General features: G+C 42.8%; 2 protein-coding genes across 6 annotated transcripts; both read right to left on the minus strand.

Moving 5' to 3' along the window:
* Positions 1–3,329: 3,329 nt before the first annotated feature.
* LOC118282716 lies at positions 3,330–8,690 on the minus strand. Of its 2 annotated transcripts, none has more exons than XM_047337250.1 (3): positions 8,467–8,690; positions 3,801–4,008; positions 3,330–3,704 (listed from the first exon to the last, which is right to left on the minus strand). In XM_047337250.1, the coding sequence occupies exons 1-3, from the start codon at positions 8,635–8,637 to the stop codon at positions 3,463–3,465; spliced, it is 621 nt and encodes a 206-aa protein (XP_047193206.1). In that variant the 5' UTR covers positions 8,638–8,690; the 3' UTR covers positions 3,330–3,462. The 2 variants fall into 2 exon arrangements, with proteins under 2 accessions (XP_047193206.1, XP_047193205.1); XM_047337249.1 differs by having other exon boundaries at positions 4,889–8,684.
* A 3,079-nt stretch (positions 8,691–11,769) lies between these two features.
* LOC118282715 (solute carrier family 35 member F5) lies at positions 11,770–25,561 on the minus strand. Of its 4 annotated transcripts, none has more exons than XM_035604035.2 (16): positions 25,385–25,561; positions 21,179–21,275; positions 20,687–20,828; positions 19,760–19,909; positions 19,550–19,612; positions 19,300–19,381; positions 18,850–19,040; positions 17,990–18,071; positions 17,749–17,836; positions 17,441–17,505; positions 17,245–17,349; positions 16,254–16,413; positions 16,051–16,141; positions 15,557–15,711; positions 14,569–14,636; positions 11,770–12,918 (listed from the first exon to the last, which is right to left on the minus strand). In XM_035604035.2, exons 3-16 carry the CDS (start codon positions 20,819–20,821, stop codon positions 12,890–12,892), a joined length of 1,464 nt encoding a protein of 487 aa, XP_035459928.1. In that variant the 5' UTR covers positions 20,822–20,828; positions 21,179–21,275; positions 25,385–25,561; the 3' UTR covers positions 11,770–12,889. The 4 variants fall into 4 exon arrangements, with proteins under 4 accessions (XP_035459928.1, XP_035459926.1, XP_047193204.1 ...); XM_035604033.2 differs by having other exon boundaries at positions 18,850–19,043; XM_047337248.1 differs by having other exon boundaries at positions 14,541–14,636; positions 25,385–25,560.
* Positions 25,562–25,634: the final 73 nt, after the last annotated feature.

A 25,634-nucleotide genomic window follows, 5' to 3' on the forward strand; every position in this document is an offset into this window, starting at 1 on the left:
AACAAACAGATGAGAAATACACGGGAAAATATCCCTCATTTGGACCAAATAAATCAAACTGAATGTTTTGATAAGGTAAAAAATGCAGATATGACGCACACGATTGTGTATGTGACACTCACCTTAAACATGACTGACATTGTGCCCTTAATAAATAAATAAAAAGACAATAACCAGACGTGGTGGAAAAAATTGTGCAATCAGGGTTCAGTAGACACAGTTTATTGATGCATCAAGGAGAAGAGCAATGAGAAATACAAGATAGCACTATGCAATGCCTCCCAATTCTGAAGGCGGTCCTTTGCAGGGCATATCTAAAACAGAACGTCCTCACATGGCACAGATTTACATTGACTTACTGTGACCTCTGTCCCACAAGGAGAGAATTAAGACATAAATGATAAGTGACATGAAATGAAAAGGCATTCAGAATAACATCAGTCGAACTTTAAAAAAAAATACTACCTAATAAAGTGAATTGAAATGATAATTAATGCATAAACATGTAATCAGTGTACCCTAATTCAAAATAATACTGAACTAGAATGGCCCAAGGGCCCAAAAGTCCCCTTCATTTTTTTTGAGCAGTGGTATATATTGTATACACTCAAATGGGGACAACTTAGTGTCAACCAGTTAATGAAACGTTTAAATGATCGGTGCTTGTGGTAGCAACGGTTCTGATAGAACTAATCGGATCATGAGTTTTTTTGAGGTATAATTCTGCCACACCAGTGGTTTCAGACTCATATTAGGTCGTAGGCCAGATTGATTCAAATGAGACCTCATGGGGGCCAGATTCTTTTTTGCTAAAAATCTATTTGACCTCACCACGTGGATATTTAGGCTATTTGCAGATTTATTATTTGAAAATAATTCAAGAAGGCCTACAGATACCTTGTTGGCACACATTTTCCTATTGACAAGAATACGTTTCAAGTAGAAGACAGAAGTCCAACAAATAACCGAAAAACAATTGTCCTCTTCATACAACTATTAAGAGTAACAATACATACCTCATTTGAATATGTCTCATTAATTAATTATACATTTGAAAGAACGCAGGTTATAGCTAAGATATAAAGCACAAAATATCTGTCCAAAATCTCTCTACCCATGAGAAATTGCATGTTGGCACATGCAAACACAACAGTGTCAAGTTGCAAAAAGAATTGTGTGAAGTGTGACACAGAAAGCATTTCAAACAACTGTTAACAATAATAATCACATATTGTGCTTGGATATCTAATTCATACATTTGTCCAGAGTAGCTGGTGGTTAATCTGTGGTGATCAGTACATTTAGAATCCAGTTTGCTGTAGTAGTGATGAGTAAAAAAGAAGGGAGGGAGGGAGAGTGGTTCTGTGGACTTAGTGGCCTGCAATATATGTACGATTGAGTGCGTAATTGTAAGTTTCTTGGCAGTTGCAATTTCCATTACGCTGCTCACATATATTGTCCAAAACGTACAAAGTATCTTTGATGCGAAGGCTGTCATCTTCATGTAATTTGGTGTCAGGCATTGATAAAAGAACTCCAAACTAACAGATGCAAATTCATCCTTCAACAGTGCACTGCACCTCAGTTCGATCTGCTACACAAGGAGTTCCTCTGGCACGTCTGATGCGTTGATGGTGAAAGGAGAATGAAAAAGTCCTTCTCCAGTTGAGTAAAGACAGTGAATCTATTGTTGGATAGAGGTAGAGATTTTAGACAGGGGAAGTGAACTAAGTTGTGCTTCGATAGCTGCGTCTGCCACAGAGCCAACTTCACTTGGAAAGCGCAAACCCTTTCATAGTACTCTGTGGCGAGTTTGTTGCATCCATGCATGTTTACATTCAACACATTCAAGTGTCGAGTAAAGTCTACTAAAAAGGCAAGATCCATAGGCCAGTCTAACTGTTCCGACTCTGTCACTGGCTTTCCTTTCTGCTCCAAGAATTGGAAGAAAAGTGTTGCTGCTCCACGGCTCAACCAGCGGACCTCTGCATGGTAGGGCAGGCCGTGTGTGTTCACTTAGCCGATGGTTAAGTCCTTTGACTCTGATAAAATTCAGTTTGGAATTTGCTCCGGGTTAACAGCCTAAATCTTCTCTGTAAATTTTACTACCACACCTTCCTTTTTCCCGAACCATTCATGGTGCGCCGTCGGTGGCCACACTGACTGCGCGGCTCCAGTCCACCTCCAGTTTGTCCGGGGCCCGACAAGGCTAGCGACACGTCATCCTCCGTGGTAGTGTTTGTCATTGGCACCAGCGCACAACAAACTCCTCAGTGACAGTCAAAGTTGCATCCACACCGCAAATACATATTCCTAATTGGACTAGAACCGTCACGTCGGTGCTATCATCACTACAAATGGAAAATGCACATAAGGACTTAACTTTGTCTTTTAATTGACTTCAAATCTGCAGCAAATTCCCCAATTCTCTCCGCCACAGTATTTCTCAATAAACTAATGGCTTGGATGTTGCAGCGATGTCACTGGCAGTGATATAGCTGTCCTTTACTGCTCCATCATGTGTCTCTCATTTGGAAAAAAACCTGCTTTTTTTAAGCTGTGGCGCTAGCTCATTCACCTTTTCGGTTCAGTCGCCCTGTGTACTTGTCATATTTTGCTGCTTGGGTCTCATAGTATTGTTTAATGTAATACTCCTTTGATAAGAGCCACTTGTTGTGAGCACATAAGGCATATAGGTTTGCCTTGAGCTGTTTGTTCTTTCCATTTTTCTTGACATACCCTACATTGCTTGTCAACCTTTCTGTTTTCGACAATAGAGCAGTGCATAATGTGTGTGTGTGTGTGTGTGTGTGTGTGTGTGTGTGTGTGTGTGGTGGAGCAAGAAGGGGAGAGAGAGCAGAAAACAGCGCTTGGCCCTGGAGAGAGAAAGTAAAACATTTCCTTCTTCCCGACTACAGTCTGGATGCCAAGCAATGCTAGTTTTCATTAATTTACCATATCACAGAAACCTCTTACTTTGCTTATCACGCAGTTAATAATGACTAAAAATAAAAATAAAAATCTTATCAAAAAATTTTAAGTAAACAACTTAGACAGGAGAATGCGTTATTCAACCATATCAACAAACACTGCTCCCAAAACATAACCCCTGTTTCACTTGTTCGATCAAATAACAATTTTGAATTTCTATTGAATATTTGGTGTAAAACCAAAGTGCATTGGATGAAGGAGTTGAATGGTCTCTGGATGGTCATCTAACTGTGCTGTCACAACCTTTTCAAAAACTTTTGACAGAACAGGGAGAATAGAAATTGGGCGCTACTTATTATTATTATTATTATTATTATTAATAATAATAATAATAATAATAATAATAGTAATACATTTTATTCAATGGCGAGTATCATGGCACTTAAGGTCACCTTACATCAAGTACAGTAATTATACATACAATAAAAAATGAAGCATCAATAAAACATCAGCAGTCAACATTTGTTAAAATCAACAGTTGAAAAACACAACTGTTGAGGCAGTTAAAGGGGGTAGGTTGGGTTTTAAGAGCAGTTTTGAATTGTGTAATGGAGTCCAGTGAGCGGATGGAGGAAGGAGGGAGTTCCAGAGTTTTGGTGCTGCATGGGAGAAAGCCCTGGCACCAACTGTGCTGAGCTTGATGTCTGGTAGAGCCAGTAGACCTGCTGATGAGGACCGCAGGGAGCGAGAGGGGGTGTAGGTCTGAAGGAGGTCTGAGATAAATTGTGAAGAGTTTTAAATGTCAATAGCAAGTCAGTTGCATATCAAATCACGATCCCCTGTTGAGTTTTACCAATATATTTTCCTACCCCATTTCTTGGAGGGCGTCTGCAGTTCCCTCACTACATCAGTGGCGTGTCCAGCTTCAGCCCCAGCTTTGGGTTCTGAGAGTCCATGTGTAGGCCTACCAGATCGAGCAGACTCCCCAGTTAGGCTGCAGTCGGTTGCATGGAATCGATCCGATCCATGTGCACTCTGGCGACCACAACCAGACGACCACGCCCGATCCTGCAGATACTGACACCCAGTAGAAGTGGCTTGACGGTGTTTAAAGCACTGGAGAAATCAAAGAATGTGATTCTCACAGTGCCGCAAACCCCATCCAGGTGCAAATGGGCCCACTGCAGCTGGCCCAGAGGAGGTGACTACTATAGATACTGTAGGCAAAACTGTAGCGGGTCGAGCAACAACCCCATCTGCGGCCTTAGGCGGGCCAAGACCAGCCTCTCCGGCACATTCATCACATGATATGTGAGGGCCGGTAGTCATTTAGGTCAGATGGATTTGACCTCTTTGGAACAGGAAGACACATGATATTCCTTCAGGTCATTTGGATGAAAATTACACTGTCGCTCATTGTGTACCTAACTCTTATAGGGAGCAGGCTGCACTTTAGTTTTTTTACAATGTTTCCTTTGTTAGCTAGTGATCGGGAAAGTCAGAATCTGTGAATAACTTTCCAACTTTACCGCAGTCAGACAAGGCTGGATTATAGACCGGGCCAGTGGGGCAGGCCCCTGTGGACTCGAAAAGACATGTGCCCCGGGGTCTAACGGGAACCATGATCTAGCTATGCAGTCAGCTGCACATGCAGGCTTTATTAAAATATATCATTCAGGCCATTGCTCAGCGTTATAAGAATTGCATATAAAGCTGTGCAAATTGTCATTGCTAAATTGATGATTATATCTTTTCGGCTGAGACCCTTCTTTCCAAACCGATCAAAGAACATCTGCAGGTGGGTTTGAAAACATTTAACAATGGCAGCTTCCATATTTTGATCCTCCATCAGGATCTGATACCTGGTCTGCCACTCAAATTTAATGTTGAGGTCTTTAAGCAAAGCCTTAGCCACTTTCTTGGACATGGCTACATCTGGACAACAGCCTGTCCTTACGTGGAGTCCAGCCAGGATCTGGTTCACCAGGCGTGGCGTGAGGTTGATCAATGTGTCCTTTCTAGCATATTTGATAGAGCCGGTTTTATTCAGCACCCTGAGCGTCACCACTGTGACGAAAAGACGAAGTTGGCTGTCAGACAACAGCTGAGATCCTGTGGAGTTATCCATCTGTGCCTTTCATTGCAAACGTCGGCCGTCGATAGCGCTGAGGCAAAGCCAAGCGGCAGAGCGGTAAGCAAAGAAATGACTTGTAACTAACTTACATGAACCTCAGGCCTTTGATGTTTTGATGACGCCTATGATCTCCCACTTAATGTTTTACACACAAAGGTGAAGAGACATGTTGGATTGTAAGGCACACTACTGTGTGGACGGGCCTATAATTCAAAGAGATTTGAATCATGCGTGTCCCCTGGGACGCCATGCATCTATATATCTCCATCAATACATGGCCACCACACTAATCCCCTGCAGCGCTGTAATGGGTAAATCATTGAAAACCAGGAACTTTTTTGTGTAATTTTTTCCAGTATGTGACTTGCCCGACACGACTCATGAAATAACTGGACCTTTGCTATGGATCTGTCAGGGGAACCTATAAAACCCCTCGTAGAGCTCCATTCGGTTTGTATGATCACAATGTCGTGTATTTAGTTCCGTCCTACAAACTGGTCCTGAAGATAAACAAGCCGGAACACCGTTTAGTCTCTGGTCAGAGGAGTCTATCCACTGCCTCAAGGACTGTTATAGCTGCACAGACTGGGACTTATTTAAAAATGTTTGTGTTGATCTGGATGAACTCACACACACTGTTGGCATACATAACCTTCTGAGAGGATTTAATCATCCCCAGGAAGTCAATTTTCATCTGTCCAAACAATAAACCATGGATCTCAAAGTCTGTCAAAAACATGATCATCCAGCAAAATATCAGTTTTCATCAAGGGGATATGACTCAATACAGAGAAATACAGACACAGATCAAAAAATAACTAAAGTTTGCCAAGAGTGGCTACAAGGACAAAGTAGAGAACTTGCTCAGTACCGGTCAATCACACCCTGCATGGGAGGATGTGCAATCTACGATGGGGATGCAGTCCAAGAAATGCACAATTTCCCTAAATGGCAAGCCTGACCTTGACCTTTCAAATGAACTGAATGTTTTATAATCTTTGTTTTAATGTCCATGATTCAAGTGAGGAGCAGTCAGTTTTTTAAAATGCTGCTCCAGGGCAGGACTGTGTATTTGTGGATAAGGGCAAGATCCAGAAACTTTTTCGGGGAGTAAAGGATAGGAAAAGTCCTGGCCCTGATTGTATGGGGGTTGTATTCTTAAAAACTGTGCCTCACAGCTTGCAGATAGTTTCATTTTCAAGTTGTCAGTCTACCACCATAGGGTTCCTGGTCTTTGGAAGGATTCCACTATTACACCTGAGCCAAAGAATAATGCCCCAAAGTCTCTTAATGACTATAGGCCTGTAGTGCTCACCTCTCTTGTAATGAAAACATTTGAGAAGATTGTGAAGGAGGCGCTTATGAACACAGAAGAGGCAAATCTTGTCCCACTCCAATTTGCTTACCGGTGCAGTAGGGTTGTAGCGTATGCGACGGGCACCCTTTTAAAAATAATTCTGGCACCACTCATTTTTATTGAATTCTCCTCAGCTTTTAACTGCATTCAGGCACATTTTCTAGCAGAAAGGCTGAAGAGTATCCACAATAATGATCATGGGCTGGTTGTAGGATTTTGAAACTGCAAGGTCGCAGCAGGTGAGGGATGTTCTTCTCTCCTCCACTGGATCACCCGCCTTTTATTTATGTTGAACGCTAAAGAGTGCCGTAGCATAAGGAGTGGCTTTATGAAGTTTGCAGATGATTCAGTGATTGTGTCTTTCCTCACCAGTAAAGACTCTGGAATGTTATGTCCACAGCCTTTGCCAGAGTTAAATCGTCTGGGGACCTCATAAGTTTTTTTCCCTGAGTTTCAGGCTATTACCTAACCCTAACCCTAACCCTGTCTTGGCAGAGGCTGGGCAGGCCCCCCAGGTCGGCTAGGTAATGGTGGACCGACTCACCCGCTTGCCGCTGGCGCTGGCGGAAAACAATCAGCCGGAGCATAATGTTTTGTGGGGCAGCAACATGTCCAGAATGCAGAGCGTCACATGAGGCTTACGGAGGGAAAAATCCAAAGTCGTGGATGAGCATGGCTCTCTGTATCAGTGTTTCAGACAATTCATGCCAGTGAGTCCATGGAGAGCAGGGGTCACTAAAAGGCGGACCGCGGTCCAGATCCGGACCCAGACGCTGTCCTGTCCGGATCTGGATCCACAACTGATAGATCATTGAGAATAGCACATTTTGACTGGCGTTTCCATTTTACTGGTGGAGCGTTAGCTGTCACAACACTGCTTGGCGTCCAACGTATTACAACTATCCGCGGCTGGCCCTAGTCGGCACGCAGGGGATACGTTTCACTTTCTCCAGGGCTAAAGCGCCGTCTCGCTCCAGGACCAACCACCGGACTTTCCGTAGCAGCGTGACTTCTCTTTTAACTTGATTCAATTCTTTATTAAGACACTACTGCAGCCAACTCTGCTTCTCTGCCCCTGTCGCTTGTTGTTTTCATGTGCATAAGTAACAGTGGTCCAGCCAGTCGACACGTTTAGAGCCTTGCTAAAGGCCACACCGTGACACATGATTGAGTGCCCCCCCCCCCGCCATGCCTTTTTTATACCCTACACACACACTCACAGATGATTGCATGAGTGTGAGAGAATATTGTATTTCAGTGTTCTGATTTCTCCACCCAGGTTTTGTGTTCTGAGACTGTTAAGATGCACATTTTCAACATTATATGTTTTGTTCTTACTTTACTTGAAGTGAGAAGAGAACATTATTAGACAACTTGTTATTTATAATTGCTCCAGTTCAATATGAAACCTGACAGTTAACATTGTTGAAATGTTATTGAATTGCAGGTCTTTTTCTTTATTCGATTTGACAGTCAGTTATTGACAATCAGGCTAGATGACGATACAACCGAGCTTCTTCAATATGGCACTGAATCATAACGCAAGTTAGACATTATGGTTCCGGACCTTTGGTTGAGGAAAATTTCTCCAACTGGACCTCCCTGTATTGTAATTGAATACTCCTGGTGTAGAGCAAGGAACGGAGGGAGAGGTGGGAACGGAAACTCCATCGTCGTCGCCAATGTGATGTTTGTATTAACTGCAACTTCAACTCAAACTGGGCTTTTTTCAGCTCTGCATCTGTCGCCAAACTGCCGTAACTCCAGCCACGACTGGGGTGGCTCATACGCAACACAACGCTTTGCAAATTGTCATTGCTAAATTGATGATTATATCTTTTCGGCTGAGACCCTTCTTTCCAAACCAATCAAAGAACATCTGCAGGTGGGTTTGAAAACATTTAACAATGGCAGCTTCCATATTTGGATCCTCCATCAGGATCTGATACCTGGTCTGCCACTCAAATTTAATGTTGAGGTCTTTAAGCAAAGCCTTAGCCACTTTCTTGGACATGGCTACGTCTGGACAGCAGCCTGTCCTTACGTGGAGCCCAGCCAGGATCTGGTTCACCAGGCGTGGCGTGAGGTTGATCAATGTGTCCTCACTAGCATATTTGATAGAGCCGGTTTTATTCAGCACCCTGAGCGTCACCACTGTGACAAAAAGACGAAGTTGGCTGTCAGACGAACGCTGAGATCCTGTGGAGTTATCCATCTGTGCCTTTCATTGAAAATGTCGGTCGCAACGTTAACGAAAGTGTAACTAACTTACATGAACCTTTAAACGACCACGGGCCTGTGAAGTTTTGATGACAGACGCCTTTGATCTCACACGTAATGTCTTGTCATTACGGAACGTGACGTCACACAGGTGAAGCAACACGCAGGTACGTATGTTCGCCCTCACGCACGTTCGCACATATTTATTTATTTGCGTGTCCAACAGTATCACAATTCTGAATGTAGAAACGTTCATGTTGGATTGTAAGGCACACTACTGATGTGGACGGGCCTCACATCATCATCACCGCACACACCAGCCAACTTTCTTACTGTTTCAAGTGACATAACGGTCCGTTTGTATAAGTTTATAAAGTTGTAGCTTCAACCTTTAACCAAATGAAGGGTTTGAGCGATGGAACATCTGGATCTGAAGTTATCAGAGAGACAAACTAAGCGAACACCTCTTGCATCCTGTGTCCACAAAGTGTCAGAGAAACAACGATTTATTTTTTGAGTGAAACTACTACATTCAATGTTTTCACCAGTCTTTGTTTTGGAGAGGAGGAGACCTCTGTGGATAATTCAACTCGATGAAAACCTCCTTCAGTGGACAGTGTAGGAAGCCTGGAGCAATAGATCTCATCACAGCGTCCAGTGTCTCCACATCTGGGGAATTTAAAAGACTTCATTTCAAGACTTTAATAGTAATGTGGATCTACTTTGGAAGGGTTTTTTCTACAAACGTTGACGCTGTGTGGACAAGTTGGCACAAGTGTTTGTCTTTCAAGTCAGCAGACAGGAAGTGTTGAGGCGATACTGCACACCTGATGTGTTTTTTGAGCTGGAGACTAAATGATAAGACTGTGGTGGAACACAAAGCTGGTTTTGATATCAGGTATCAGGTCTGCGTTTCATGAGTTGACCATGACCTGTAAGAGCACCTGGTGGTTTCAATCCTTTTGGACCTTGCAAATCCAAAAGGATTTGAATCACGCGTTGACCTGGATGGTCCATGTCACATTCCTCCTCCTCCTTAAACTTCCTCTTCTTGTGAAGATGTAATCAGTATCAGAATCAGAATCAGAATCAGCTTTATTGGCCAGGTTTGCGTAAACAAATAGGAATTTGACTGCAGTTAATCTTTGCTCTCAAAGTACAACACTCACTTCACATATAAAGAATAAAAACAGAAAGGACAGTAAGAAATATAAAAAAATGTTAAGTACACTACTACACACACACAATGCAATAGAATTTACAAATTTACAAAAAAGTAAAGAGAGGGAAGGAATGGTGCAATATCAGTATAGTCTGAGATTTAAGATTTAAATATAAATATAAATATAGTGCAACGCAGTTCAATGCCTTGGCAATATATTAATAACAATATTGTAATTGTAAGATTGAAATATACATGAGGTAGATGAGCAGAACAGTGTTGATTGACTTTGTTCAGTGTGAGGGTGGGGGCTATTTCTGAGCGTTCAACAGAGTGACTGCTTGGGGAAAGAAGCTGTACAGTGTCCTGTATTGCCTACCAGAGGGAAGGAGGTTGAACAGTTTGTGACCAGGATGTGAGGGGTCTGCAGAGACTTTGCTGCCCTTTTCCTGACCCTGGACCGGTACAGGTCCTGGATGGAGGGAAGGTCAGCTCCAATGATCCTCTCTGCAGCCAATTGTCCGTTGCAGTCTGGCCCTGTCCCGTTTGGTGGCTGGCCCGAACCAGACAGTGATGGAGGTGCAGATGACGGACTGAATGTTGGCTGAGTAGAAAGTGGTCAGCAGCTCCTTAGGCAGATTAAACTTCCTTAGCTGTCGCAGGAAGTGTAACCTCTGCTGGGCCTTTTTCTGGAATCCTGTCTCTGGACTGCTCTCACAGGCCCTGACTGGTTCCCAGCAGCCTCTCCATCCTGAATGTCTTTATGCCAAGTCGTGACACTGAAGCATATGGTCGCTCTCTTTCTTCCACATGACACTTCCACAGTGTTTCTCAGCTTCTTCCACACACTATCCTCATTTGAACTGAAGCAGAGTCTGAATATAAGACTGCTTGCCTCATATGTTCAGAATTTAGAAGCGTCAGTGCTGCTGTAAAGACCAAAACCCCCTCAGACGGTCATTTGTATTCATCATTTCCAAATCTGTATAAATTTGGAGATATTGTTGCCATTTGATATTTAGTCTTTACTGTGTCACCATGAGAAGTGCTACAGTGTGTTCTTATCGTATCTGAGGCACTGCGGTCCAGGGGAGGAGGAGGAGGAAAAGACTAGAACCTAAGATTAGAAACCTAACGACCTATAGAATAACTTTTCATTTGCAATCCTCACGCCCTTTTCTCTTTCCCAAACAGTTAAAGTGCAAAATGAGCAAAAACTCAAGTCAAGGATATTTTCTTGAACCTGGTAAAGAATAGTTTCAAACTTTTTCCTCATGGTCAAGTTTCACTGTACTTTCAGCTCTAAACTTTTATTTCAAAGTGAAGGTAAGTTCACTCCATCCTGTTCATGACGTAGTCAGGACTTTTCAGGAGGTGGGGACACTGACAGGTGGACAGTCCATAGCGCTCTTCAGGATCCGTATGGAGTCTTACTGCTCTGCTCTGGTGAGAGACGGGTCACTCCTGTTATCTCCTGAACTTTAACTTGTATCAAACTACTCAAATGTACTTTACTACCCGTATGTTTGATTCGAGGTTTCAGGTATCGCCTTTCCTCAATTGTCTAAGAAACTTGTGTGGGTGTGGTCAAATACACCCAACAGCGATCACATAATCCTGACCGTGTGAAGAGACTGTACTTGGCGAACCACCCAAGCAATGGTTCTTTTCACCGTCTCTCGTCTCATCAGTTGCTGATCAGTCGGAAAGCAGTGACATGATAACACTTTGTCAGACACGGCTCAGCCTGGAAGACAGCACGACAACACTATATCGTCCTAACAGCATTTGAGCTTCCCACCCAGCACGTCAGAGAAAAATGGCCGTCGTGTGAATATGGTGCAAACAGATGACGGTAAATGACAGAAGAGTCCACAACTACAGTCAGGAGAAAACAGAAGAGAAAATGCTGTTGTTCTCCCACACACAAGCAATGTCTCCAGCACAAATACACGACTCAGAGCAGAGATTCAAAACATTACATTTTAATAGTGCAGTGTAAGTATGAAAACAGTCTTCCAAAATAATGGGATTATTCAAGAGCTTCAGTTGATGAAGGGGCGGGCCCTTCACAACTATTTCTGAAAATAAAATCAAGTCAAAGAACCTGAGAAAGAAAAGAAAAAAAATCCTATCCATGATTCCACAAGCACCACTGATAAAAGATGAAAAAATAATTTTCTTTTGAAGTGTATGCAGACAACATGAGAAATAGTGGAACCTTTACATTTCACCGTATGCTGTGATATATATATCTGCATCTATATACATCATATGAAAACACAAACAGAAAATCCATCTTTTTTTTTTCCAATTGACAAAATCTCAGTTTCCATTAAAAGAGAATTTTGCTGTTACGCCGACTCATTTTCAAAAATACATTGAATATGGACTGATGCATAATCTCAGAAAATCATTCTGTAGTGTTCATCTGGAACATACTTCAACACTGGACAGTATCTACACCCATTAGGAAATGGAAATGGCTCCTTCAAGCAGACGGCCAACATTCTGTAGTTCTTACCGGAGTAAGAATCTCTATCAATGCTGCATTTCTAATTCTACAAGATGATTGACTTATCATATGTGAAAAGCTAGAATCAGCCCCTCGGAGACCACGTGACATTAAGGTTGACCCGCAAGACGCTGCGTTGCAGAACCTTGGTGATACGAACACCGTCAGGAAAAGGCCGGTTTGTGCAAATGGCCATACATGAAATTGCCATATGAAATGCATTCATTTCACATCCGTCGAAACAAACAGCACATCTCACAAAGGGACAAACATTACTGTGTCCAGTATAAAATATTGTCCTTCCAAAAATAGTGACGGGAGCTCTTTTCAAAGACACACACACACACGTGCTCCACCTTGGTTATTGTTATTTCCTTTGGTCACATGACACCACAGTATTGACTGATAGTGTCCAGCACCTTGAGTACCATAGAGTGAAGTCAGACTCTCAGTCAGTGATGGCTGACGTGTGAAAATAAAAAGGAAAATTGGCTGGTCCGTCTCAACACTGTAGAAAATAAATAAGTTTGAATACGAGGCACTGGGGTAGTTCAACGTCTCAGAGAGCTTTCAGATTGTCAGCTCGGCCAGATCCACACCTTGGGGAGAAAGAAAATAAATATATTAAAACTGCATCCACATTAAAACCATGTTTTAATGTGTTCACTATGACACATAAAGTTCAGAACCTGCACATGTTTCAGTTCGGGGGTGTCTTATTGCCCACATGTTGCCTTTTAGATAGGTTTTTTACTTTTTAAAACATTAAATAACTCTGAATGTCTCAGATATTGGACAGTTAGGCCAAGTTTATCAGAACTTGAGGACAGAAACATTGTGAGAGCAAAGTCTTCTGGACTGAGGAGGCCAAGATGAACATCTACCAAAGTGATGGAAATGCAAAAGTGTGGAGGAAGGAAGGATCTGAACATGATGCAGATGGTTAATCACTCCCCTGTTTATGAGGCGGCTGCATGAATGGACAGGAGAGAAGAAGAAGCTGCCACCAGAATAGACGTGTGGATTGAAATGTAAGTGACAGGATGGCTGAATGAATTCAAAAGTCTAAAGAAAAATTGTGTTGTAAACTAACTCGGTCTCCAGATAATAAAAGCTGAAACTCTGAATTCTTATCTCATGTTCATGTTTTGATCATAAACCAAAATGTCTTCAGGTTACAACAAAAATAGGAAATTGGACTTCCTGTTGTACTAACTCATACATATTATTAATGACTCATTCGGCTCTGGCAGCGCAAGATTGATGTTTTGTTTCACATTAAACTGAAACAATAATCAAAATGTTGATCCATAATGAAATAATCATACTTCTGTACTCCATTCGGCCTCCATTCGGCCCTACACCACTACACGGCGAGCAGAAACATTCCAGTCTGTTTTCATTCCCCATTAACTCCTCCATCACCAACCACATGATGAGTTCTAAATCACTCTGTAGGTTTAGGAAGCAGAGAGAAAAAAGCTTGACGAAGCCTCTGAATAGTGAAGAGACTGGGTGGCCGGCCTGATCTGAAATATCTTTGTGATGATGATGATCGTGTCCCCCACACACATCACGTCCAAACACTGTGGCGCCTGACGGATGCTCGGCAGATGTTGAAGACAACTAACTGAATGAAAGCAGAAAGTCTATCGACATTTCTTCTTTACAGCTGAACCAATTCCTTCTTTTGGCTACTGGGGAGCACTGGGAAAAAGTTGTTGTGTGAGCAATTAACTAACTATTGACAAATTTAGCAGACATGAAACTGCGTTAGATTTCCTTTGGAATCATATTTCAGGCCACCTGATGAATACAAGTTCAACATTAACTCCCCTTGTTGCTCCATTTTCAGGTGCTAGATGCTCCACTGTTTACCAGCTGGTCACTTAGTCTGTCCTTCTACCAATAGCACTGGGCTGGTTTGAGGCAGCTGGAGAGAAGAGTGTCCTGTATTAAAGGTCCCATATTGTAGAAAGTGGGATTTCTATGTCTTTCTTTGATTATAAAGCAGGTCTAGTTATTATATAAATACTCTACACAGCCTGTGTTCAGACACTGGGCCTTCAGAAGAGTCGTCAGGATGTGTGTCACTTTGTGTCACAACAATGTCACCGCCCTCATATACCACCCACTGTCCATCATCACACACCACACACACACCACGCATGCATGCACACACACACACACGCACGCACGCACGCACACGCACAGACATTACATTTGACTGTTGGATCACGAACAGAAACCTCCTTCGTTGGGCGAGACGGTGTGTAGAGGAATAAGGCTTTCGCACTGCTCGCTGTCTTCTGGCAGTCTGTGGGCAGAGCAACAGAGTGTCAATCGTCATCACAGTCATCATCGTCTTGACAACCACCATCCCTCACCATAGACGGCAAAACTGATGCAGGGTCAGAAGTTTGTACATCTGATTCAAGACTTGACTCAGCGAGAAAACAATTGTCTTTGTGAGAATGTGTGAGGTCAGAGGTCAGACACCACAATGCAATGAAACAACAACTCACTTTCTATTTCAAACTTTAAAAAGTATTTACTTTATAAATTATTGGTATGAAAACCATTTCATTGAATGCTCACATTGTCACAACCTCCCCTCCTGCACAGACTTAGTCTGATCGCAGGAGTGTGTGTGTGTGTGTGTGTGTGTGTGTGTTTGCCTCTAACAAATGTAACTCATTGAAGCAACACTTTCACCCATTAAACATGCGTGTCTGTTTACACTTGTTTTGCAGTTGCGTCATAAACGCCATAGTAACCACTACTGCGGTTGCCACAGGAAAATGTCTGTACACAGACAACAGCTTCATCTGACATCAAAGAAGAGAAACCTGGAAATGGTTCTTGCATCCTTGAACAACTCCCATGTAACACAAACCATCTTTGACGGATGAAGACAATTGTTTCTGACTATTAAGCTGTAACTCTCAGTTGTGAGTATCGACTAAATCGTCAGAGGTTTCAGTGGAGTTCATGAACACACAACAAAATTTTGCAGTGTTATCTCTAATGGATTCCCTATTCTGAGAAGTGTCAAATATCTGCCATTTGGTTTTCATTGTTTCTCCAAGTGTACTTTTATAAAAAAAAAAGAGTAAACATTCAAGTGTCAATAATGTGTAGTACGTTGTGCGTAACACACTGATAACTGTGGCTAATGCATTCCACAGTGTATTACTGTGTCACATGAGAGGCCTGTGGAGGTCCGGGGGGCATTACCTCTGAATGCGATGTTTCCTGCAAATGAAGGCGTATACTCTCCTCAGTCCGACCAGGACGGGGTCCCAGTTGTTGTAGTGGCACAGCATCGTGGCGATGATAAAGGAGAGGAAGACGGGGACTGCCCCAGCAAAGAACAGCCACGAGAAACGCACCTGTTCACACACACAAGTCCAAAGTTACCACTTACAACTACTGTCATCACCGCAATTCACTTTGTCAGATTCATTTATAACAATGTTTGACCTTCATGAATAAATACTTACGTCACAACATAAATTGGGTAAACAATATGATAAATACAGAACACAACTAACAACCTCTGAAATATATTTGTTCTGCTTGGTTTTGTTTCACCCCCATGAAGTCTCCATATTTCTTCATTCAGACAATTAATTTGTCAACATGTCTAAATTGTCATTGTTGTCTGCTTTTCATTTCCACCCTCAACCTGGAGTTTCGCAGATGCCAAAGACATCATTTCTGAAACGTACCTTCTGCATATAAATGTCGGCCAAGATGGAGAGCGGGATAGTGAGGCTCAACGAGAGAGTTCCGATTAGAGATGACGTGAGGAAACAGCCCCTGTGGACAGAAAGCAACATCAGCGCCAGTGAGACACAATGTACATTATTCAAGCATATATGGAAGCAAAATATAAAATATATCATTATATAAGAAGGGACTTGTGACTGACCAGAGCCAGAGGAACTCTGAGAGAACGGTGCCAATGAGGCCGTTGATGAGGATGTAGGTCCACACCAGTTGACTGGGGAGCTCGAAGGCCTCGAAGCCTGTATAATGAAGCAGGAGGAAGCCCGGCCACAGCAGCAGCAGGTTGAACAGACCCACGAACCCTGAGACACACACGGGTCCAACACAGCTCTCAACACAAACTCATGTGTTACATGATACATGTTCATGGAATAAAGGTTGGGACGAGGGCCTCCTCTTCTACACCCTCTATATTTAATAAATAAATAGGGTGCAGACATTGATAAGAATACTGTTCATCTGAAAATAACATTTTCCAAAAACAATACTGTTAGTGGTTGACTATCTTCCCCCAATCTTTTTGACACAATCACTATCCACGTTCTGAATTGTGATCAACTTTTTTTTTAATACCAATTTTGAAATGTACAGTTGAGAATATGCAGACTGGAACCAGCCTATGGACTCATCACGTTGTACTAAATGTAACAGCATTGCATCAAAGACATTGAATCTAATATCTTGCATCAAAATTGTGCATTAATCATGTTAAAATCCCATGTTGCGGTGTTAAACAGCAACATCTTAGCTCGATAGAACACGACCCCTCAGACATCTATTCACAACGTTCACTGCTTTGACCCTGATTTTGAGTGTCAGTCTGTGATAATAGTTTTATGTCTCACAGCCTTGTCAGGTAAAGATGAGTGGGGTTGTACCAGCCTGAGTGAAACACTCACATTCTAATGTTCTTCTGGACGCTTCATTTTAAGGTGGATGAATAGATTTGTTGTGTTGCCTCCTATGTGTCGACCGCGACTCCAAAAATGTACTTTGCTAATGGCCAGAAAGGTGTTGCAGTGAGGTTGACTTTTGACTTTTGATTCCAGACACGGCTGCTCTTTATAGCCTGAGGCATACAAAATTGTCCTTGTCCTTTAAAAAGATTTTTTAAAAAAAGAGTATTTTCTTACCAAAGAACATGGGAATGTCAAGCTTATCCTCTCGATCCACTCGTCTCTTTATCATCACAATGTAGACTGCGTAAAGAATCGCCCCAGCCAGTGACCACAAGGAACCTTCGTGAAAATGTCAAAGTCACTGCACGTCGAAGGAGTCAAACTGTAATAATTATACAATATAGTTGTGTAAAGGAGTGTCCATGGTTACCTATGAAACCTTTTTCATCAGGGTTGTCCATGCTGGAGAAGCTCACCAGGGTCACACCTCCCATGCTAAACAACAGAGACACCACATAAAGCTAAAGAGACATCACATGAAGCTACACCACATGATGAGTTAGATCCAAACATGAGCCAGTGTGTAGAGAGGAACGATCTACAGTGGCTGTGTCGAGCATCATCAGAGGATGTGTCACCAAGTGCCACAGGATGGGTGAGGGGAGTGACAAAACACTGAGCAATGAGCACTGAACACTCCCACTCTGCCCTTCTACCAACACATCACTCAGCCCTTACCTCAGAGCCACGACCAGCAGTTTGGACAATGTGAAGCGGTCGCTGCTGCTGCTGGGAAATATGGCAGCCAAAATGAGCGTGAACAGGCCTGAAGAGGGAGAAGTGGCAGAGCGCAGCGCAGTCAGAAACCCAAGGCTGTCGACAGCCCTGGGCATATTTCATTTATAGACTCATGTTCCCAATTTTCTTTTTGACCAATAGATTTGACTTTTAATCATGAAATTCATAAAGTGAGAATCACCTGAGGTGGATGACAAAATGTTGACAATTGCAACCTGCATGTCGGACAGGGCTTCCTGGTAGGACAGGTTGGCCAGGAACCACTGGAAGACAAACAGAGGAAAAGTTGTCAGGATGACGAGCTGCCAAATAGAGAGAGAGGTTCATAAAGAAAACCCGCTGCAGAGACTGAGACAAGACTTACTCAAGAGCACTCCAAGCTGTCATTGCAGCCAAAGGACCTTTAACACAGTATAGAACTTTTGTAGATGAGATTTTACTTTTTTTAATAAAATTAGAAAAAAACTATAAACTAAACGTTTGTGAAGACATAGCGGTGTGAATGGTGCTGCTGAAACGCCGACGCCTGACACTAAACAGGACCGCTGGCTTGAATTTGGAAGAATAAGCTGAAGGAGTATGACGAGTAGGAAAAGTGGGAAATGGGTAGTTAATGAGTATTTACTAGAACGATCATGAAAACGTTGAAAATATCGGAAAGTATGAAAGTTAAGAGAAAGTTGTATACAAGCCTGAATGTTCGATTTGAGCTGAAAGTTTGTCACGATGTCATGATGGATTGTTGGGTAGCAAAACACTGATTGGTGATGATGACTGTGCATCTGATAGCTTGTCTTGATTTTCTCCTCCCCCCTGGTGACTTAAAAAATGTTTTTCAGACGCATTCTCCTTTATTAGAACATTAGTGAGCATGTTCAATCTCCCCAAAATATTTCTGTTTTTGAAGCCATCTTCTGCTACTCCCCTCTTGAGAACAAATAAAGAAAAATTCTTATCTAACCTCTAATGTAGCTATGAAATGTGTCTATAATTTGATGAGGAAATGTAAAATGAAAAGCCTGCCAGCTGGTTTCTACTTACCACAAAGCAGAAGAAGAAGCTGATTTTTGCCACATCGGTGATGGTTAGCTTGCCCACTGTGCGCAACATGGCTTCATGGTCCTTGGCGGCAGGGTAGGACATGCGGGACAGCTTGGCCTCCAGAGCCTGAGTGGAGGGCAGCTGACGCACCTCCATCACATTACTGAAACGCACCCGGTGCTTTTTGGAAGCTGCTAGGAGGCGGACACGGAGAGAGTTGGGATTAATGGAAACCTGAGCACAGAAAATGCAATGTCATTTGGAGGCTCCATTAGTATTCGCAGCAAGACCATTATTTTGTTGAATTACACAAATTGCTGAGGTCATCAATGAGCTATCAGACAAAACTTTAAACGTACTCATGAGAGGAGGATAAAGTGTTGGAATAAGACAATTAATATATGCCTCATAATTGCTCTTCTTAAGAGAAAAACTAAACTGTGTACTCACAAGATTCATAGTCTCCAATTAAAAATTGTGAGTGTTCAGCAGGTACATCCTGGAACTTCACCGGCACATACAGTGGTTCACTCTGCATGGGAGTGAAAGACAACGTCAGACATGTATTTTGTTACAGAGGTGTACACTGTAGGTAAACCAACCCTTCACATGTATTGTGTTTGGCTCCCTCAACTGCCAACAGAATAGGAAACAGCACTACACAGGTAGTTATTACTTCCTCTGCTTTCAAACTTCATACCAAACGGTTGTTCACAGTAGTGTCAGTGGTACAAGGTGCAAAGTAGGCCTCGGCATCAGCAAACTGCAGAGAGAGGAAATTCAAACTGTCAACAGAGAAAAAAACAATGGTTTGTGAATCTCTATCAGTGCCTGTCATAAATGTTTCCAGGGAAAAAAACCTGTTAAACCTACTGCCCCCGTGTGGTGAGAGTGTGGCTCGACTACTTACAAACGCAGAGTGCCGCCGTTTCAGAGTGCCTGTGCACTGCTGCCTCCAGGGCCGCCACAGCAAGAAGCCCAGCAGGTACAGCACAAACATGGAGGTCTTGGTGAACGTGCTGAAGAAGGGTTTGTTGTACTCCTGTCGCTTGAAAATGTACTGCGGGAACAATCAGCAGAAGGAAACGCTTGAGGTAACCATTGGTCAACCGCCTAACGTGTGCTGGAGAGCTGACACTTTGGTGCCTTCACAGCACCGGGTTTGGTTTAACAGGTCGTTGCTCTCAATTCAAATATGTTTCACCTCAGTTTTCCCTCTCAGAGACTCAGTGATTCATCCTCTTTTGCATTTCTAGTTTTTCAAGTTAAATGTAGTTCTGCCTGGGAGCATCGAAGAAGGGCAAACAATTATATTTACTTAGACTAATGCAACATTGCTGATGACACTTTTTTTCTTTATGTAGTTATTTCTTCTTCTTTTTTTTCTGCAAGACGTTTTTGCCACCTGGCCACAAGAAATGAGCTAGCATCCATTTAAGATGTAAAAGTTTGAAACTGAGAAAATGTTCTACATTTTTATAACTACCCTGCCATATGAAGGGTAATTGGAGCACCTACAATATTAAGATACTAACACATAAATACAAGTTAATTTAAGTTGAAATGTGGATTTCCACATTTAATTGAGTTGTTGTATTAACTTTGAAGTATTTTAGCACTTCATCAACCACTTATTGGGGCAGAGAAGGCCAGAGTTATGTCATGCATTGGAACACAAACAAAGGTTTCAAGTTCACACTATTGTCTGTTGATCCCAGAAGACCCGAGTGCATCTGCGTGCCCTCTCTCATTTCACTCCCATTGTACTCATCTCATGCTGCAACCCACTTCGCCACAGCAGGTGTGGGAAACTGACTGACTGTGACAAAGTCCTTACTGAGGTTAGCTCCGAGGAGACCACCCAGATGACATCCACCAGCAGGAGGATCACCACGCCCAGGGCCATGCGCCTCCGCTGGGCCGCAGAGCTACCCTGAGAGCTCATCCGGTTCATGATGAATACCCATTCCATCAGGACACTGGCAGCAGAGGCAGGAGGGAACACAAACATTTTCCAGTTACTGAAACTAGCAAACAGCTGCACCAAACATATAGAATATAGAATAATGAATTGATGACTATACTTTGAAAGTGACAACATATAGTCTCAAAGAGGAGTAATACCTGTCTCGTACTCAAAATACAGAAATCATGTAAATATTGTCAATGATTTGAAGACTCTGATCATGTAGGACTGTTACTGTGAACACCCAGATAATGTTAAAATATATTCACGTAAATATCAGGAAGGCGATAAGCAGGTGAGTAAGTCAAAGGTAAGTGACCACAAGAGAGACTACAGTACCCTACTGCAGTACACTGTACACACCTGTGTTCCAACCAGGTGAACTGTGGAGTGTTCCCGAGCTCCTCGAGTCACTGCTAACTGCCGAGACCCGGCGGGGCAGGCCACACTTCACACGAACCTGCAACACAACATGAACCGAACAGACATGAACCGAACAGACATGAACCGAACAGGCATGAACAGAACAGACATGAACAGAACAGACATGAACAGATATGAACAGACATGAACAGAACAGACATGAACAAAACAGACATGAACAGAACAGACATGAACCGAACCGAACAGACATGAACAGAACAGACATGAACAGAACAGACATGAACCGAACAGACATGAACAGACATGAACAGAACAGACATGAACAGAACAGACATGAACAGAATAGGCATGAACAGAACAGACATGAACAGACATGAACAGAACAGACATGAACAGACATGAACCGAACAGGCATGAACAGAACAGACATGAACAGAACAGATATGAACAGACATGAACAGAACAGACATGAACAGGCATGAACAGAACAGACATGAACAGAACAGACATGAACCGAACCGAACAGACATGAACAGAACAGACATGAACAGAACAGACATGAACAGAACAGAACAGACATGAACAGAACAGACATGAACAGAACAGAACAGACATGAACAGAACAGAACAGACATGAACAGAACAGACATGAACAGAACAGACATGAACAGAACAGACATGAACCGAACAGACATGAACCGAACAGACATGAACAGAACAGAACAGAGCAGACATGAACAGAACAGACATGAACAGAACAGAACAGACATGAACAGAACAGACATGAACAGAACAGAACAGACATGAACAGAACAGACATGAACAGAACAGACATGAACAGAACAGAACAGACATGAACAGAACAGAACAGAACAGAACAGACATGAACAGAACAGACATGAACAGAACAGACATGAACCGAACAGACATGAACAGAACAGACATGAACCGAACAGACATGAACAGAACAGAACAGAACAGACATGAACAGAACAGACATGAACAGAACAGACATGAACCGAACAGACATGAACCGAACAGACATGAACAGAACGGACATGAACCGAACGGACATGAACAGAACAGAACAGACATGAACAGAACAGACATGAACAGAACAGACATGAACAGAACAGAACAGACATGAATAGAACAGACATGAACAGACATGAACAGAACAGGCATGAACAGAACAGACATGAACAGACATGAACAGAACAGACATGAACCGAACAGACATGAACAGAACAGACATGAACAGGCATGAACAGACATGAACAGAACAGACATGAACAGACATGAACAGAACAGGCATGAACCGAACAGACATGAACAGAACAGAACAGACATGAACAGAACAGACATGAACAGAACAGAACAGACATGAATAGAACAGACATGAACAGACATGAACAGAACAGGCATGAACAGAACAGACATGAACAGACATGAACCGAACAGACATGAACCGAACAGACATGAACAGAACAGACATGAACAGACATGAACAGAACAGGCATGAACAGAACAGGCATGAACAGAACAGGCATGAACAGAACAGACATGAACAGAACAGGCATGAACAGAACAGGCATGAACAGAACAGACATGAACAGAACAGACATGAACAGAACAGAACAGACATGAATAGAACAGACATGAACCGAACAGACATGAACAGAACAGACATGAACAGAACAGACATGAACCGAACAGACATGAACAGAACAGACATGAACAGAACAGACATGAATAGACATGAACAGAACAGACATGAACAGAACAGGCATGAACAGAACAGACATGAACAGAACAGACATGAACCGAACAGAACAGACATGAACAGAACAGAACAGACATGAACAGAACAGACATGAACAGAACAGACATGAACAGAACAGACATGAACAGAACAGACATGAACCGAACAGGCATGAACAGAACCGAACAGGCATGAACAGAACAGAACAGACATGAACAGAACAGACATGAACAGAACAGAACAGACATGAACAGAACAGAACAGACATGAACAGAACAGAACAGAACAGAACAGACATGAACAGAACAGAACAGACATGAACAGAACAGAACAGACATGAACAGAACAGAACAGAACAGAACAGAACAGACATGAACAGAACAGACATGAACAGAACAGACATGAACAGAACAGAACAGACATGAACAGAACAGACATGAACAGACCAGACATGAACAGAACAGAACAGAACAGAACAGACATGAACAGAACAGAACAGACATGAACAGAACAGACATGAACAGACCAGACATGAACAGAACAGAACAGAACAGAACAGAACAGAACAGAACAGAACAGAACAGATATGAACAGAACAGAACAGACATGAACAGAACAGAACAGGCATGAACAGAACAGAACAGAACAGAACAGAATAGAACAGACATGAACAGAACAGAACAGACATGAACAGAACAGACATGAACAGAACAGAACAGACATGAACAGAACAGACATGAACAGAACAGAACAGACATGAACAGAACAGACATGAACAGAACAGACATGAACAGAACAGACATGAACAGAACAGAACAGACATGAACAGAACAGAACAGACATGAACAGAACAGACATGAACAGAACAGACATGAACAGACCAGACATGAACAGACCAGACATGAACAGAACAGGCATGAACAGAACAGAACAGACATGAACAGAACAGAACAGACATGAACAGAACAGACATGAACAGACCAGACATGAACAGACATGAACAGAACAGACATGAACAGAACAGGCATGAACAGAACAGACATGAACAGAACAGACATGAACAGAACAGACATGAACCGAACAGACATGAACCGAACAGACATGAACCGAACAGACATGAACCGAACAGACATGAGCCGAACAGGCATGAACAGAACAGAACAGGCATGAACAGAACAGACATGAACAGAACAGACATGAACAGACATGAACAGAACAGACATGAACAGACATGAACAGAACAGACATGAACAGAACAGAACAGACATGAACAGAACAGAACAGGCATGAACAGAACAGACATGAACAGAACAGAACAGAACAGAACAGAACAGACGTGAACAGAACAGAACAGACATGAACAGAACAGACATGAACAGAACAGAACAGACATGAACAGAACAGACATGAACAGAACAGACATGAACAGAACAGAACAGACATGAACAGAACAGACATGAACAGACATGAACAGAACAGACATGAATAGACATGAACAGAACAGACATGAACAGAACAGAACAGACATGAACAGACCAGACATGAACAGAACAGACATGAACAGACATGAACAGAACAGACATGAACAGACATGAACAGAACAGACATGAACAGACATGAACAGAACAGACATGAACAGAACAGAACAGACATGAACAGAACAGACATGAACAGAACAGAACAGACATGAACAGAACAGAACAGACATGAACAGAACAGACATGAACAGAACAGACATGAACAGAACAGAACAGACATGAACAGAACAGACATGAACAGAACAGACATGAACAGAACAGAACAGACATGAACAGAACAGACATGAACAGAACAGACATGAACAGAACAGAACAGGCATGAACAGAACAGACATGAACAGAACAGACATGAACAGACCAGACATGAACAGACATGAACAGAACAGACATGAACAGAACAGACGGTCAGACAGTGAGTGACGCTCAGGTCCCAGCTGACTCACACGGACCAGTCAGCTGCTCGTCACGAGCGCATAGTAAACGAACTAACTAACTAACTAATGGAGCTGCGCTGGAAGTAGCTCCACGTTCCGAGGGGTTAGCTTGAACCATCTGTGAGCGAGCCGCTTCCTCAGCCCTGGAAGCTAGCGAAGCTGTCTGCGAGCTAGCGAGTTGAGCTTGTGTTTGTGTCCCATGTAACGTTGAGACTTTGACAGCTGCTGGCTCAGGCCCCCTACCCGCCTGTCCACCTACCCGTCTGTCCGTCCGTCTACCCGTCTGTCCACCTACCCGTCTGTCCGTCTACCCGTCTACCCGTCTAGCTAACGCTAGCCAGCTAACGTCGCTGTGCTACGTCCACTTGTTTACCAACACCAGACGAGCTAAGCGCTAACGAGCTCGCTTGATGTCATCGATCATGTGCCTTATCGAAGTGTCGATATTTACCTGTGTGTGAGGAGGGGTCATTTAGTCCCCCCCCCCCCTCCCCGTTGTCCACTCTTCCGTTCAGATACTGTGGAATCAGCAACTCAATCAATCCGTTCTCACGATACAATTATTGACAAGCCAGGGGTTGTAAATATTAGCATTCCCTTCCTCCTCCAATATCAGGTGACATCATTGATGCGGCGCAGAGACTTCTGGGATATGAAGTCTCAAAGTGGCAACTAGTGTCGTTCACCCGAATTCACCTCTA

This window comes from Scophthalmus maximus, chromosome 14, assembly GCF_022379125.1.
Source record: "Scophthalmus maximus strain ysfricsl-2021 chromosome 14, ASM2237912v1, whole genome shotgun sequence".
NCBI lineage: Eukaryota > Metazoa > Chordata > Actinopteri > Pleuronectiformes > Scophthalmidae > Scophthalmus > Scophthalmus maximus.